The sequence below is a fragment of the Pyrus communis genome, chromosome 1 (assembly GCF_041283825.1).
Source record: "Pyrus communis isolate YQ-2024b chromosome 1, ASM4128382v1, whole genome shotgun sequence".
In the NCBI taxonomy this organism is placed as follows: Eukaryota; Viridiplantae; Streptophyta; class Magnoliopsida; order Rosales; family Rosaceae; genus Pyrus; species Pyrus communis.
This window is the reverse complement of record NC_142565.1, coordinates 22,738,637-22,756,092: the sequence shown is the minus strand read 5'-3', so window position 1 is coordinate 22,756,092 and position 17,456 is coordinate 22,738,637. Positions and strand designations below refer to the sequence as shown.

The window sequence follows — 17,456 nt, the reverse complement described above, 5'->3', positions numbered from 1 at the left end:
ATTATTTTAGTCATCGTTATTTAGAAATATAACTTTGTTTAAAGTGTGTACAATATATATATAGCTGATAGGAGCATATTTAGGCAACTTAGTTGGCTCGTTTTCGTGCATTTATGTTATTAATTCTTAGTTATTTTAATTCTTCAAGCTTCTTTTGTGTGTTTTCAGGATCATAAGACGTATTTGACGAAATGATGCATTGTGGAGCCTTTTTGGGGCCTTTTGGAGCACTTTTGGGCTAAGGATGGATAGCTTATGCTTGGAGCCAAAGTGTTGGATGAAATTGAAGGCCTTGTATGCACTTTAGGACATAAAACAAAGGGCCTAGCCCATTCTCTTCCCAAATTCCATCCTAACCCATGCATAACCTACCAATTTCAGCCACATGCATCACAAATACACAAACCATTGCCGTGCACATTCCCTTGCATTTTCAGCCTTCTCACTTCATCATTGCAGCCACATTCTTCCATTCCCACTTCAATCATTCACCCTAGTTGGCAGCCACATGCTTTCCCAACAAATAAATTAGCCATATGCACACCAAACACACCTTTGTCGTGCACTCCCATGCCATTTCCAGCATTCCCCTTTGCATTTCCAGCTTTCCACCAACCAACCTAGTTGTCATTCCACATGCATTCCCTCTTTAATCATTCCCTCCTAGCTGCCATTCACATGCTCTCCCATCCATTCTCTCCCTATAAAACCATGCAATGCATTCATACACACCATTCCCATTCACCACAAAACAATCACACAACACACCATCACAAACACAACCTTTGTGCCGTGCATCCCCTTCCATTTTCTGCAGTTTTTCTCCTCCATTGCAGCCACTCCAACCACTCCCCATCCCTCCAAAACACTTCACACCAACCCAAAACCTATCCTTAGACCTTGTGCCGCAACAAAGAGGAAGAGAAGAGGGCCTAAACGTTCATACAATTCAAGTTTGAGTTGTTGGAATGTTTAGGTGTTTCTTTGATTTCAATGTTTAATTTCAATTCTCTTTGTCTTGTACGTATGAGGAACTAAACCCCCTTTAGCTAGGGGGTGATTCGAAACCATGTTTGTGCTTGCAATATGAATTGATTACCTTTGGTTGGAATTTCATAAGTTGTGGATTCAATTTGTTTAACTGTTTGATTGATAACTTATTTATGTATGTTTATTGAGAGTGCACGCTTAATTTTCATGCATGAATATGACGCTAGAATATAAGTGAGTTTCACCTAATAGTAAGTAGTGGAGGTTGCTTATAAACAATCGCGTTAAATGAATTCTTGGCACTAGTTTCATGCTTTTCATAGTAACGAAGGCCTCGTCAACACTTATAGTTTTCATGATGCTTAATGATCTTTGATTGTATCTTTATTGTGCTGTTCACGTAAAGGACTTTTGGAGAATGTTGTGAATTGCGTTGCGCAAACCCATCCAATTCATTAACTTAAGGAGAACTTGACGGTTAGTTTAAGCGGACCTAATTAACCCGGGGTGTTGAGTTTCATAATTTATCGAAAGACCAACTGAAAATCAATCTTGTATGCAAGTGTAACATATGTGGAGAAGAACCTTCTAGCTAGCATTCCATCCATATTTTCATCACATTCATCTTTACTATCTGTTTTAAATTAGAATCTGTGCATTTTATTTAATCTCGTCCAAAAACTCAATCCCCCCATATTTTGTTAAGAGTCTTTAAGTTTAGTTTTTGTGTTTTTGAGTCAATTCAAATTAGATTAGCACCCCTAGTTAATCCCCGGTTAGAACAATCCCTACTTACATCATTACTACAATTGTCACAAATAGGGTTTAATTTGTGTGTCACATAAGTTTCGCATCAAATTTTGGTGTCGTTGCCGGGGATTAGCAAAGTTGCTAATCCCTTGGATTGTTCGTTTCTGTTATGTATTTTAGTTTTAGTTTTTTATTTGTGTTTTGTTTGTTGATTTTAGGTACTAGAGAAGCACAACATGGCACTTGATAATGCTTCTCTTTTGTCACAGCTTATGGAAAGGTCCCAAATGCAAAGCGTTGGTACATTTGATCTTCAATCAAGGAATAACGTGTTACCGGATCATTTCAAGTATCACCTTCCATTCAAAGATCAATTCCATGCCATTGATTAAAAAATAAAAAATAAAAAAATAAAAAATAAAAAATAAAAAAATGAATAGGTTGGAGCCTTCACAAAGGTCGTTTACGTGAAGCCCCACTACTTGGCAAAACTCCAGGAGCGGGAGACATCGAAGATGGATCATTCGAGGCCTCAATACTTGGTGGAACGCTAGATGACGCAGGAAAAAGGTGCCTCTGGACGTAAGCCGCAAGCCTTTGACGGTCACTTTGAATTCGACCTTCAGATTCTTGCAGCTGATCAAGCTTCCTCTTCATGCTTGTCGAATAGTTATTTGCAAGCACGTGCAAACTTCTATTCTCGTGCTTAAGCTGTTTGATCTCTTGCTTAAGACTTTCCACCTCCGCCATCAAGGATTCAACTTGGCGGGATCGAGCAAGTAGGCGTTGGCCCATGTTGGACACAGAGCCCACACACTGAACACTGAGAGCTAGGGACTCTTGAACGGCCAACTCATCGGACCGTCCTGAAAGCAGCCTACTATCTTTAGGAGTGAGGAGGTTCCTAGCTACTATCGTAGCTGTTGTTGCATCCTTCATCATGGAGTCTTCACCTGTAAGAGGGCCATTAGAAGATAAGAAAGACGGGCACCATACATTTACTTAACGCGGCACACCCGGATCACTGCTGAGACTCAAATCTAAGCAAATGTTAGAAGGGTTGGCCATTTTCAAAGATGTTAAAAGAGAAGGGTTGGATGTAGTAAAATCTCAAAGGGCCGGATACGATTTTCACGAATGGGCAATTTTCAAAGTGTGCATGTTAGAGGTGATCGATACCACTATAACAGGAGAGGCGACACAACCACCGATTCAAACAGCCGGATTTTCCTGCGTAAAGCTGGATTTTCCTGCATAAAAGCCGGATTTTCCTGCGTAAAGTTCGCCAACACTTTTCAGACGCAATCTCAGCTTTTCAGATAACGCGTGCAACTTTGTCAAAAGATCTCTGACAAAGTTGAAAACACGTGGAGGTCATCATCCCAATACACACTTTTGCCGACAAGCGTGGGTGACAGAGCCGCATCCGCACTACTACTTGTCGTTCAGAAATCGAAGAGATGCTTGCTCAAAAATCGAAGAGGCGTTTGTTCAGAAATCAAAGAGGAACAGTACCACCACTTGCCATTAAAAATTCTATATATGTCAACATTCATGGCAAGGCATACATCCACAAACGCATGACTCTTCTTCTCGGCCGAGAATGTAGCTGCAACCAAACCTCTCAACATGCTCAGTTTTCTTCTTCCCTTGAGAACACCTATTCAACCATTGAAGATACCAGATGCCTGGAGTACAGATGAGGCAGGAGGAAACGGTAGATCGAAGCATGTGGAGACAAGCGCAACAAATATATGTGCTGATTCATTCGCTGCTTCTTCAAAAGCAAAAGTATCTCATATCATCAAAGGCGAAAGCAAAGGTATCTCATATCATGCTCTTTCCCTGTCCTTTCCTTTGTCCTTGTTCTTACTCGCATGGCAAAGAGAAAGAGAGCAATCAGAGGCACTTGGAGTCAGTCTTCCGATCTGGAACCAACTACCTAGAATCTATTCCTGGTTGCTTACCTAGTATTGCTCTCGAGTAGTCATCTTCAACGGTTGATACACTGCCAGAGAAGGGACCACATCTGCTTGGAGAACAGCTAAGACGAGTGACAATGAAACATCAATCTTTCCAATTCGTATTCAATACGAATTGGAAAGATTGAACAAAGAAACAGGTCAGCACCTCCACCTCGTACTTGCCTGCCATGTGTCTGAATCCTGAAACCGCTCATAGACCTTCGGGGGAGACCAAAAGAATCCTCCAGCCCAGTTCAAGAATAAGCCTGTGGAATCACCAAGATCAAGCCTCAATGCAATCACCAAAGAGAAGATGGAATTTACACTCCATAACCAGATTTGCGTCCCTAAACTCTTCTCTTTGTTAGTTACATTTTGCCATGTTTAGTTTGTTTAGTTGCTGTTTATGTGTTTACTTATGTTTTGTGTGAATCTATGCTTAAAACATTGAGGACAATGTTTGAGTTAAGTATGAGGGGGTAACTAATGTTGTTGATGCAAATTCGTGGGATTTTATCACCCATAAACTCCAATGTTGTTCCTTGCTGCTTGTTCCTTGCCGTTTTTAAGTGTTTTTAAGCTATTTTAGAGTGTTTTAGTGTGTGTTGACTTAAAACTCCGAAAATCACATAAAAATTTGAAAAACATGTTTTGAAAAGCCTAAAAATAGTGTTTTGAGTCGTTTTTGTGTGTTTGTGTCTTAGGGTACCTTCCAACACAATGATGAGGATTTGGTTTTTAATTGCATGACTGTTAAAAAGAGTTATAAACATGGAGAAAAGTTTGATTTACTCTTGGTATATGCTTGGTTATGGTTATAATGTATGACTTCACATGCAATCATAAAAGAAAAATTCGTTTTTGTAACATGCTTGAAGGAAGGAACTCAAACAAACGCTACAACCTTGTGAGACTTGAGCCTAAACGTTATTTAGAGAGTTAAAATATGTGCATTATTGTTTTCTAAAGTCGTTGCATGGTCTCATTATTCTTTGCTTGGTTACTACTTAGAAGGCGTTTCATCATATAGTTCCAAATGCTAGAACTCATGCCCATTTCATTCAAAGCATGTTAATTGATTTACATAACACATATTCAAGAAGAAGTTGTGTAGTGACCACCACCTAAGCCAAATTGCCATGTATCCTACTTCATTATATGTTTAAGTTAACCCCGTTGAGCCTTGTTTAGCCTTTATTCTTTGTTAACCCACATTATCCTCACCTAGCCTAGTTTAGGACAGTCCACACCCTTGTTCTTAAAAGATAGTCAGCATGACTTAAATGAATTCCTTTTGAGTTACATTATGAAAGAAAATGAGTGTGGGGGAGAGAATGTTTTGTTCTTAAGTGTTTATGTATGTTTTGAGATTCAAAAGAAAAAAAAAAAAAAAAAAAATTTGTGAAAAACGTATGAAAAAGAAAAACAGAAAAGAAAAGAAAGAAAGAAAGGGTCCAAAACACCAAATCTGGCCCTAAATTGTCTAGATTCTCCCTTTTTGTTCAAAAGTTGAGTTTTCATTCAAAAGTGAATTCTAAGTTGATTCAAGTGCTTTGCTCACTATTTTTTTTAAAGAACCTTTGTTTTCCATAGCCTTTCTTTGTTATCCAAACACCCCAAGCCCCAGTACAACCCGTGACTTCAATCTTGAGTGTTATGTGTTTCAATTTGTGGAGTTTGAACTTGGTATGAGCATATGGTGTCACTGGTTCTCACATCTAAGTAGTAGCATTCCATTCATGAGATCATACCTAAACATGCTTATTAACTCCAGAAATTGCTTTCTTTGTGATACATATATGTGAGTGTTCGTTTTCATGTTTACATCAATCTTCTCACATGTAACTAGATTAGGGTGTGTAGTTAGAAAATCTGAGTGAAAATTGAGTGCATAACTTGTAAGGAATTGAGCAAATTCTCTAAGGCATGTTACTACATTCAAAACATGGTTTTAAATGCTTAATTGTGAACTAATATGTGGTGACTATGATTAAGTATGTACTTAAGTGTAAGGATGATTAAAATCTATGTGAGTAATGTTCTTGAACATGTCATGTGCATTAAGAACCCCTGAGACCATTGTTGGAAGGTTTAGGTTTTGTTTTGTTTTTCTGTTTTGCTCGAGGACTAGCAAAAGCTAAGTGTGGGGGAATTTGATAGGAGCATATTTAGGCAACTTAGTTGGCTCGTTTTCGTGCATTTATGTTATTAATTCTTAGTTATTTTAATTCTTCAAGCTTCTTTTGTGTGTTTTCAGGATCATAAGACGTATTTGACGAAAGGATGCATTGTGGAGCCTTTTTGGGGCCTTTTGGAGCACTTTTGGGCTAAGGATGGATAGCTTATGCTTGGAGCCAAAGTGTTGGATGAAATTGAAGGCCTTGTATGCACTTTAGGACATAAAAAAAAGGGCCTAGCCCATTCTCTTCCCAAATTCCATCCTAACCCATGCATAACCTACCAATTTCAGCCACATGCATCACAAATACACAAACCATTGCCGTGCACATTCCCTTGCATTTTCAGCCTTCTCACTTCATCATTGCAACCACATTCTTCCATTCCCACATCAATCATTCACCCTAGTTGGCAGCCACATGCTTTCCCAACAAATAAATTAGCCATATGCACACCAAACACACCTTTGCCGTGCACTCCCATGCCATTTCCAGCATTCCCCTTTGCATTTCCAGCTTTCCACCAACCAACCTAGTTGTCATTCCACATGCATTCCCTCTTTAATCATTCCCTCCTAGCTGCCATTCACATGCTCTCCCATCCATTCTCTCCCTATAAAACCATGCAATGCATTCATACACACCATTCCCATTCACCACAAAACAATCACACAACACACCATCACAAACACAACCTTTGTGCCGTGCATCCCCTTCCATTTTCTGCAGTTTTTCTCCTCCATTGCAGCCACTCCAACCACTCCCCATCCCTCCAAAACACTTCACACCAACCCAAAACCTATCCTTAGACCTTGTGCCGCAACAAAGAGGAAGAGAAGAGGGCCTAAACGTTCATACAATTCAAGTTTGAGTTGTTGGAATGTTTAGGTGTTTCTTTGATTTCAATGTTTAATTTCAATTCTCTTTGTCTTGTACGTATGAGGAACTAAACCCCTTTTAGCTAGGGGGTGATTCGAAACCATGTTTGTGCTTGCAATATGAATTGATTACCTTTGGTTGGAATTTCATAAGTTGTGGATTCAATTTGTTTAAATGTTTGATTGATAACTTATTTATGTATGTTTATTGAGAGTGCACGCTTAATTTTCATGCATGAATATGACGCTAGAATATAAGTGAGTTTCACCTAATAGTAAGTAGTGGAGGTTGCTTATAAACAATCGCGTTAAATGAATTCTTGGCACTAGTTTCATGCTTTTCATAGTAACGAAGGCCTCATCAACACTTATAGTTTTCATGATGCTTAATGATCTTTGATTGTATCTTTATTGTGCTGTTCACGTAAAGGACTTTTGGAGAATGTTGTGAATTGCGTTGCGCAAACCCATCCAATTCATTAACTTAAGGAGAACTTGACGGTTAGTTTAAGCGGACCTAATTAATCCGGGGTGTTGAGTTTCATAATTTATCGAAAGACCAACTGAAAATCAATCTTGTATGCAAGTGTAACATGTGTGGAGAAGAACCTTCTAGCTAGCATTCAATCCATATTTTCATCACATTCATCTTTACTATCTGTTTTAAATTAGAATCTGTGCATTTTATTTAATCTAGTCCAAAAACTCAATCCCCCCCATATTTTGTTAAGAGTCTTTAAGTTTTTGTGTTTTTGAGTCAATTCAAATTAGATTAGCACCCCTAGTTAATCCCCGGTTAGAACGATCCTTACTTACATCATTACTACAATTGTCACAAATAGGGTTTAATTTGTGTGTCACATAAGTTTCGCATCAATAGCTAATTGAAAATAAAAAATTATCAAGTAGCATCGGACGTAGAATTATTTTACCATCATCATTTGTTGGAAGCCCACGTGACATGTACCAACCATGTCAAGACGCAATGACTCTGGTTCAAAGATTTGGAAAGCCAGATCTTTTTATTACCATGACATGTAACCCATGTTGGGAAGAAATCAAAAGGGAATTACTCGCTGGAAAAACTCCACAAGATTGCCCTGACTTACTCACTAGAGTATTTCGTGCAAAACTTGAGCAACTAAAAGAAGACATTATTGAAAAGGGGGTATTGGGCAGTGTTGTTGCTTACGCATACGTTATTGAGTTTCAGAAACGTGGTCTTCCACATGTGCATATGGTGGTGGTGTTAGATGAAAATGATAAGATCAACAACCCAGATGAATATGACCGAATTGTTAGAGCTGAAATACCAAATGAAGATGTAGAGCCTTAACTTTATAATGTGGTGTTAAAGCATATGATTCATGGCCCGTGTGGGATTCATAATCCTCAATCTCCATGTATGAAAAATGGGAGTTGTAAGAGAAAGTTTCGCAAACCATTTGCACCAGTCACTGTTTAAAGGAGTGAATCGTATCCAATTTATCAAAGGTGAGGAAATAGATTGCCCGTCTCACTTGATCGACAAGGAAACATAATGGTTGATAATAGTTGGGTCATTCCTTATAATCCATGGTTACTGTTAAGATATGATTATCATATCAATGTTGAAATTTGTGCAAGCATAAAAAGTGTTAAGCACTTATATAAGTATGTTTACAAAGGCCGAGATAGAGTGACAGTCGAAGTGCAATCAGATCATGAATACGATGAAATAAAGCAATTTCAGGATGCAAGATGGGTTTGCACACCAGAGGCATTATGGAAGATATTCAAGTTCATTATTAATCGAATTTACCCATCTATTAAGCGATTGCAAATATATCTTCCTAATATGCACCAAGTTCAGTTTCGTGCCGACGAGAGCATAACAAATATTCTACATGATGAGAGTACAAGAAAGACAATGTTGACTGAATTTTTTACACTTAATCATGTGGATGCAGAAGCGTGATAGTACTTATACATGGAGATCCCATCACATTACAGATGGATTCAAGCTCAAAGAAAGTGGTCTAAATGAATGAATCGTAACAAGGTTATTGGGCGAATATATGCAGTTTAACTTGCTGAAGGCGAAAAATTTTACCTTCGGATTCTTCTTAATCATGTTAGAGGACCAACATCCTTCACAAACTTGAGAATAGTTAATGGGGTTTTGCATCCAACATTTCAGCAGGCAACAGAACAACGAGTTTGTTAGAAAGAGATGACAGTATTCGACAATGTTTGTTAGAGGCCTCCACAATTCAGATGCCTTTGGCTTTAAGAAGATTATTCATCACCATATTGGTATATTGTACACCAATTGGTGTTCGAGGGTTACTGGATGAGTTCTATCCATTCATGATAGAAGATTATGTTTCCATGACTAACATAACTCCCACACTTGCTATCGATAGACTCGTGCGTGAGTTGAACATACTTTTAGTTCAATTTAATAACAGTATAAACGAGTTTGATTTGCCCCAAATGACAAGAGGAAATGAATCAAGTTCAGGAATGACAAGATGTATTGAAGATGAAATATCCATAAGTATTCCAACAAGATCTTAATGCAATTGAATGCTTAAATGATGACCAAAGAAGTGCGTTTAACATAATAATGGGTGCAATTCAACGATCGGATAATACAACTTTTTTTATGGATGGTCCCAGTGGAACTGGAAAAACTTACTTATATCCCACATTGTTAGCAAGCTTGAGAAGGTTAGGGCATATAGTATTAGCAACAGCATCATCTGGAATAGTAGCTACAATATTGCCCAGTGGGAGGACATCACATTCTAAATTCAAGATACCACTTAGCCTCAATGCATCATCGATGTGTTCAATCGGTAAGCAATCTGATTTAGCAAAGCTAAAACAAAAGGCAAAGGAAATTATCTGGGATGAAGCAACAATGACACATCGTCATGCATTTGAAGCACTCGATTGAACGTTCAGAGACTTAACAGATATTGACTTACCATTTGGGGGGAAGATAATGATATTTGGGGGAGATTTTCGACAAGTTCTTCCTGTTATCCGAAAAGGAACCAAGTCTGAACTAATCCAATCCGGAAAGGAACCAAGTCTGAACTAATCCAAGCAAGTGTTGCTAAGGCATCATTTTGGTCATAGGTAAAGATTTTAAAACTCAAACAAAACATGAGATCCATAAATGATCGTGAATTTTCAGAATTTTTACTTCGTGTTGGTGATGAGAATGAAGATGTTATTATGGATGATATGGTAAAACTACCTGAATGCATGGTGATACCATAGGAGAGTGAGCATTCCATTAATCAATTAATTGCCAAAATCTTCCCTGACTTAGAGGATCATATAAATGATGCAACCTACATGGTCGAAAGGGCAGTGGTAACTCCTACAAATGAAGACGTTGATATGTTGAATGAAAAGATAATCAATATGTTTCCGGGTTTAGAAGAGACAATGTATTCATTTGATTTAGTTGAGGATGACACAAGTAATTTGTATCAACCAGAGTTCTTGAATTCAATCTCACTTAATGGTTTGCCTCCGTATAAGTTAACTCTGAAAAGAGGTGCTCCAATCATGCTTTTAAGGAATATTAATCCAAAATTGGGATTGTGCAATGGTACAAGATTATTGTGTCGTAGTTCTTATCGAAATCTTATTGATGCTGAAATTCTAATTGGACAATTTGCCGGTTCCAGAGTTTTCTTACCAAAAATCCTTTTCAAAAATACTGATATTGCTAGGCTTCCATTTGAACTTACAAGAAAGCAGTTTTCAGTGAAACTAAGTTTCTCTATCACTATAAACAAATCTCAAGGTCAGACAATACCACATGTAGGCGTTTACCTTCCAGATCATGTCTTTAGCCATGGATAATTATATGTGACTTTATCGAGGGGGGTCTCAAAGTCAACCACAACCGTGTTAGTAAAAAAATGGCTCCATAGTAGGCCAACAAGGTGTATTTACACGGAATGTAGTATACAAAGAAGTCTTGCTTCATTCCAGCTAATTATGGTGATTCCTAGTAGGTAACAACTTTATTAACGATAACCTTTTAGTATGCATTTCTCACTTATCAATTAACTCTTTTTATTTGATTTTTAATTTTCTCACTATCGTTTGTAGATTGGCAATGAAAATTTGAAGCATCAATCATGAACAAATGGGTGGAAATTGCAGCATTGATGTCAATATGTAAACTTTCTTTTCAGAAGAAACAGTGACATATAAACTCTATGAGTATTGTGAATAATGTACATATTGTTATGTAGGATTTATATTTTGACATTTAAATTGTTTTGTAGTTTGCTACGAGTACTTAATGTTGTCATCTACTATTTTTTTTATTTACATATACTTACTATTGTTCATGGGCTTTAGGTAGGAACTTGCATCTAAAATCGCATGTTGTTTGATAAGTGCATGAATAAATTTAAATCATTACTTTACGCAAAGTAAAAATGAAAAACATGATAACTTTTTAGGATGTGCATGATAAAAAAAAAAAGTTCCTCTTTGCACAATACATTTAAAGTATATCTTGACAATTACAATGGGAAAAACTAACACAATATACCTTTAGAGGCGCGTAGTGCCCGTGATGCAAAAATGCCTCACGTGCGTGCGGAGAGGCTAGTATAGTATAAAAAGGAAAAGACCCACTCACAAATCATGTTGTCAAGTCGAACCCGTCTCGTAGCATCGAGAGTCCTTGCGATACGTTTTGCCTAAAAACGAAACCATTTATATAAATGTGTAACGTACTAACGTATAAACGCATTTTCATACAAAGTACGGCTAATAAAAGAACTATGTTGAAATGATCGAATTTCAGAAAACGGAGGGCGGATTCGGGTCGTGATTTTCCCCCTAACTTTTAAGAGCTTATTTCGAGCTTGATTTTCAACCAATTTCAATGATTCACAAGCCAACTAGAAGCTAGAAATGTGGGGAACATGTTTGTACCAGTTTGAAGTCAAAAAGTGGCCGGAGTTGGCCGGGGAAATGGTCTGAAAGTGGCCAAATGGCCACGGGTCCAAGTTTTCCAGAATCTAGGAAATTTCATCCCAACTTTCAGAGCTAATTTCTAGCTCGATTCTCAACCAAATTCAATGATTCAAGGGCCATATTAAAGCTAGAAATGTAGAGAAAAAATCCATATCAAATTGGAGCGGAGTTTATGTCGGTGTTGGCTGGAAAAATGGCCTAAAGATGGTCAAATGGTCACAGCCAATGATAGGAGCATATTTAGGCGACTTAGTTGGCTTGTTTTCATACATTTATGTTGTTAGTTCATAGTTAATTTAGTAGTTTAAGCTATTTTCGTGTGTTTTTAGGTTCATATGGCTAAGGAAGCAAAAGGGTGCATTTTGAAGCATTTTGGAGCAAAATTGGGCTTGGAATGGATAGCTTATGCTTGGAGCAAAAGGAATGGACGAAATTGAAGACCTAAAGGTGTTAGGATTCCTAATCTAAGAAGGATTCCTAATCAAAGAAGGATTCCTAGTCAAAGAAGGTTTCCTACTTGAAGTAGGAAAGTTAAGCCAAGGTTTCCTATTTTTGTTTGACCTTTCCTAATCCTAAATATCCCTAAGTTCCAGCAACTTTGAAGGTATCTTATGCATTTTAGGACACAAACCAAAGATTCCTTGCACTATCCTAGTCTATGCCGCACCTTTCTTACCCTTTTCTTCCAAAATCTGCCATATATCTTCTTTCCCCTTTTATTCTAGTCAATGCCGCAACTTTCCTTTCCTTTTCCTCTTAGAATTCTGATTTGTTACCCTTTTTCCTTGAGGATTTGGAACTAAAAACCTTCCCAAATTAATAACTTATTGCCTTAACCTTTCTCCTTCTATATAAACACAATCTGCCGCACATATTGGGGACTGGAGACATCCATACACATCGATACGAATTATCTCTCATTCTCTCCATTCATTCAGCCATCATCCATCCCCTACCACCATCCAACCTATCCATCCATCACCATAATTCATACCCAAACACCCTTGTGCCGCAACAAAGAAGGAGAAAGAAGAGAGGAGAAGCCTTGGACGTTTTGGCCATTCAAACTTGGATTGTTGGAGCGTTTCTAGGTGTATTCAATCTTTGTTTTCAATGTTTAATTTATATTCTCTTTGTTTTGTTGTAAACATGAGGAACTAATTTTGTTTTGGCTAGAGGAGACTTTGAACCATGATTATATTTGCAATATGAATTGATTAATTTCAGTTGTGATTTCATAAATTGTGAATGCAATTTACTTAACCGTTTGATGGATAACTTATTCTTGTTTGTTGATTAAGGGTGCACACTTAATTTGCATGCTTGAATTTGGTGCTAGAATATAAGGGAGTTTCACATAATCGTTACAAACTTATATTCACAAGTAGTTAAGGTTGTTTTCACAATCATGTTAAGTAAATTCCTAGCATGAGTATCATGATGTCATAGTTACAAGTGCTTTGTCAATGCTTATGATTTTCATTGAACGTAATGATCTTTGATTGTATCTCTATTATGATGTCATGTAGGGAACTTTTGAAGAATGCTTTGGGTTGTCGTATGATGTCATCCAATCCAATAACTTAAGGAAAATCTGAGGGTTAATTAGTGATGTCACGGTTAATCTGGGGTGTTGAGGTTCATGGTTTATCGAAAAGCAACTGGAAATCAATTTGTATGCAAGTGTGTCATGTGTGGAGAAGGACCCTCTAGCTATCTAATCATCCATCGTTTTTCCCAAATTCGTCCAAATCCTATTTAAGTCTTTTAGTTACTTGTTTTTATCTTAAATTCGTCAAAAACCCAATCCCCTTTATTTAGTTGTGTCAAATCTGTCCTAATTAGTGTTTTTGAGTATTTTGAGTCAAAACCAAACCTATTTTCGCCCAAATTAAGTCTTAGAGTCTAGTTTGAGTCTATTTGGTTGTTTTGTGTTGTTTTGAGTCTTTTGAGTTTGTTTTGAGTCATATAAGTTTAGTTAAGAGTCTTTGAGTTTGTTTAAGTGTTTTTAAGCATATTTTTGTATCTTTGAGTCAGTTTTCATTAGATTAGCAATCCCTCCTAATCCCCGGCCTAGAACGATCCCTACTATATCTATACTACAATTGTCAAAAAGAGGGTTTAATTTGAGTGCTATTATATATCACATCAGCCAAATTTTCCAGAAATCTGGAAATTTATTCCCAACTTTCTTAACTACTTTCTAGTTCAATACTTAACCAAACTTGATGATTAAAAAACCATTTTGAAGTTAGAAATGTAGAGAAGAGATTCATACCCTTAGGAGGCCCAATGGAGATCGGAGTTGACTGGAAAAATGGCTGGAAAGTGGCCAAACCACCACGGATTGGAAACTTTCATAATGATCAGTGACCTTCCTTTGTGTTTTCTGAGCTCCTACACCACCAAAACCACCCAAAAACTTACCAATCATGAACCTAGACATGATCTACAATGATAGGGACCAATTTCGAGGCTTACCTTGGCCGGAAATGGTCAAAATTCACTGAAGAAGAGTGATGCACAGTTTTTCTAGACTACTCATACTCGATTTAGATGTATCTCATTTGGGTTTGAGATTTCATGACCTTCTGCTAATTTCTTATGTATTTTTTAAATAAATTTGCGAAACTTTTTATTCCTTGGTGGTCATTGTTTGTTAACAGATAACGGATCACAGCACATGCACATAGGGTCTATGTTAGAGTAAAAAGCACAATATTGTTTGAGATATGATGTGGAATTAATATTTAGAAATTACTGAAGTTTGGGGTTTTACTTACAGTATGTATTTTCTTTTCACTAACTTCCCTATTATGCATTTATATATTTTGAATGGAAGGTACATGGCAACACCCTGTGGAGCAGTTTGTGACTATGGTTACGTTGCAGAAGTGATTGTTTAAAGTTGTAACTCTGGACTTCAATTTATTTGTATAGGTACTGATAAGATACGGAAAATTTTCAAATGCTACCCTGCTGCTGGACTTTGGGTTTACACATTCATACAACATTCACGACCAGGTCAGTCTTGGATTTCAGCTTCCTTTAGTCACAATGATCGCTTTGTTATGTTGGGAAAATCTTTCTGTAGCTTACTTAGTTCACACTTCTTACTTTGATTTAACACTTTGACTAGAAGTTTGTTTTTGGTAACAAAACTATTCTGTCTTTGACTCGATAAACAAGAATATTTTTGATCTAGCACTTGCTTAAGAACCTCTTTGATAAGTTGGATGTCTTTCATGGGAGCATAGTAATTGCAATTTAGTTGAGTACTTGTAATCTCTTTGTTCAGTAAGTTTGCTGAAGACTCGATAAACAAGAATATTCTGCAACCCAATGTTAATTAGTAAGATATTGAATACATGTTCTACATCATTTCTTTTTAGATGATGGTTTTGATATATGTAATCTGTAAATGTTTAGGGATGCCTATGGTCTATTTTCAGGTCCAGATCCAGGGCAATATACCTCATCATGATGTACTTCGTGAAATGAAGTGGGAACTTTTGAAGAGACATCACAGACCAATCAGTAATGATGTCAATTGTTTCGACTCTTCAGTGGATTCTTTCGCTATCGTAGTGATGCACTGTATCTCTTTTATTTCCTTTTTTGTTTTTCCCCTCATTTTGTTCCTTTGCCTACGTGATGGTCCTTGTCCCCCGAATGTAGTGGTAATATGTGAAGTCACCAAATATTCTGCTTCTTTTGTTCCATATCCAGTCTTGTTTAATTAATGCGTTTATCCACGTGACGACTTGATAACTTGTGATGAAAATCTTTTACAATAACTGTATGATGACATAGGGAAGTTAGGTCTGCTAGTGGAAAAGGGAAAGGAATTCCAGAGTCACTTCGTGCATTTGCTCGTGTTCTATGTTGCACCTCTCCTCAAGGTGTGTTCTCTTCATGTTACCTTACTCGTATGCATTGCTTGATGTGCTTCTGAGCTCATTTTACCTTTGTGACCCATCTGCAAATAGTTTCTTAATATTCAGAACTTAGTGACCTGGCCAAGGAAGCTACAGAACATGATGGTCGATTGGCTCGACGTCCTTTAACAAACAGCAGCGGAGAGATTAAAGCACATCAGATGTTATCAAAATTAACCCGATTAGCTGAGGATTATGATGCATCTATCATGGTAAAGATGCTAGGTATTTTACCCCTTCCGTTTACAGAACTTGCCTAAGCTAAGTTAAACAAGAGTTCATTATTTTCTATGATAATGCTAATATTCACGAGAGCATACACCAATTACAGTTCTTTTGAATCAAGGAATTCTCAAGCATACGCATATTGACATGTTGTAACATAATGTTGCATCTGACAACAAATGTACTAACTCCTTTATGTGCTTCTTGAGTGTATGCATAGTCTTTGGGACTTGTAAGTTCTCCCATTACATGTGAAAGACTTTATATCCGACGGCAAATGGCTCGGGATCTCCTCAATGGTGAACTTCGTATCCTCAAATCTGCTTCTGTGTGGCTAAGAAACTACTGCGACGTTTGACTACAACGGACTGCCATAGATGACGATATTGGTTTTGCAAAACCACCAAAGACTCAAGAGAGGTATATCGTCGGAGACTATTTACACGATAACATGGTACAATTTATGGATTCATATGAAGTTGTATGCGACAAACCGGGATCCTGGGAGGCTAGGAGTCCACAAGATTAGGCTAACATGAAGGAACAACCACCAAACTTAACCCTTTTGGAGCGGGCGCGTGGGATCTCAGTATACAACTAAAAATGGAACACACATTTTCTCTGGGCGAATTTGGATTTCTTTGTGAATGCTTGTATCAAGATGATCTTATTGTTTTTGGAACCCGTTTACACAGAGTTCGTGATGTGAATATGTAGCGCGACTTTGCGTTTGTTGTATGTTATTCCGTACCCCTCTCTCTCTCTCTCTCTAGCGTGTGGTCAGGCATTGTTTCACGCAAAATTATTAAGGATAAAATTGTATGTCTCCTCAAGGGATAAAACTTAGAGGCTATGTATTTGTTAGGACAGTTAGTTTGTTAGGCTTGGTTTACTTTGCACGTGTTAATTTTACTTGTATATATACTCTCATTGGAATATTATTATTTTTAAATGAAATGAAATTACCTTTCCCAATATGGTATCAACGGTCTCTCTGTCTAACGACCTACTTTTTTCAATCCAATATCCCGCTCTCGCTCTGATCTTCTTCTTCGATTAACGTCTTCTATGATCGTCGACCTCTAACCCTAAATCTTGGCCATGGCGACTTCTACTTCTTCATCATCGGCCACAGCGTCTCCCGTTCATCTTTCTCCTTCGACAATTTCAGCAATTCCAAGCCCTAATTCCTCAACCTCTTTTGCAATCACCTCCATCACGATTTAGAACATAGGTTCTATGGTTCCTATTAAGCTTACTACCACCAATTAATTGACATGGAGTGCTCCTTTCGCTCCAATATTCTGTTGGTATAATCTCATGGGTTTGGTTGATGGATCCATGGCAGCACTGCCTAAGTTTCTCCTCGATGTTTTAGGCAATCACACTACTACATTGAATCCAGAGTTTGTGACTTGGTTTGAGAATGATCAAAACATTCTCATCTGGATCAACTTAATGCTTTCAGAATCATTGATTCCTTACAACGTTGGCATTACAATCTACTCGTGAACTCTGGGCAAAATTGGGATCTAG

The 17,456-nt window shown here is 37.5% G+C and overlaps 1 protein-coding gene across 1 annotated transcript; it reads left to right on the top strand.

Moving 5' to 3' along the window:
* Positions 1-10,107: 10,107 nt before the first annotated feature.
* Positions 10,108-16,895, top strand: LOC137719723 (uncharacterized). The gene is made up of 6 exons (XM_088698349.1): positions 10,108-10,581; positions 14,698-14,781; positions 15,210-15,340; positions 15,568-15,659; positions 15,762-15,907; positions 16,141-16,895. The coding sequence occupies exons 1-6, from the start codon at positions 10,108-10,110 to the stop codon at positions 16,276-16,278; spliced, it is 1,065 nt and encodes a 354-aa protein (XP_088554475.1). The 3' UTR covers positions 16,279-16,895.
* The last annotated feature ends 561 nt before the right edge of the window (positions 16,896-17,456 follow it).

Excerpts from the sequence above, each read along its gene's own strand:
- LOC137719723 (XM_088698349.1), top strand. The coding sequence starts at position 10,108 with ATGGTCGAAAGGGCAGTGGTAACTCCTACAAATGAAGACGTTGATATG. Across the intron at positions 10,582-14,697 it reads AAGGTCAGACAATACCACAT|GTACTGATAAGATACGGAAA; the intron begins GTAGGCGTTTAC and ends TTATTTGTATAG. Across the intron at positions 14,782-15,209 it reads CATACAACATTCACGACCAG|GTCCAGATCCAGGGCAATAT; the intron begins GTCAGTCTTGGA and ends GTCTATTTTCAG.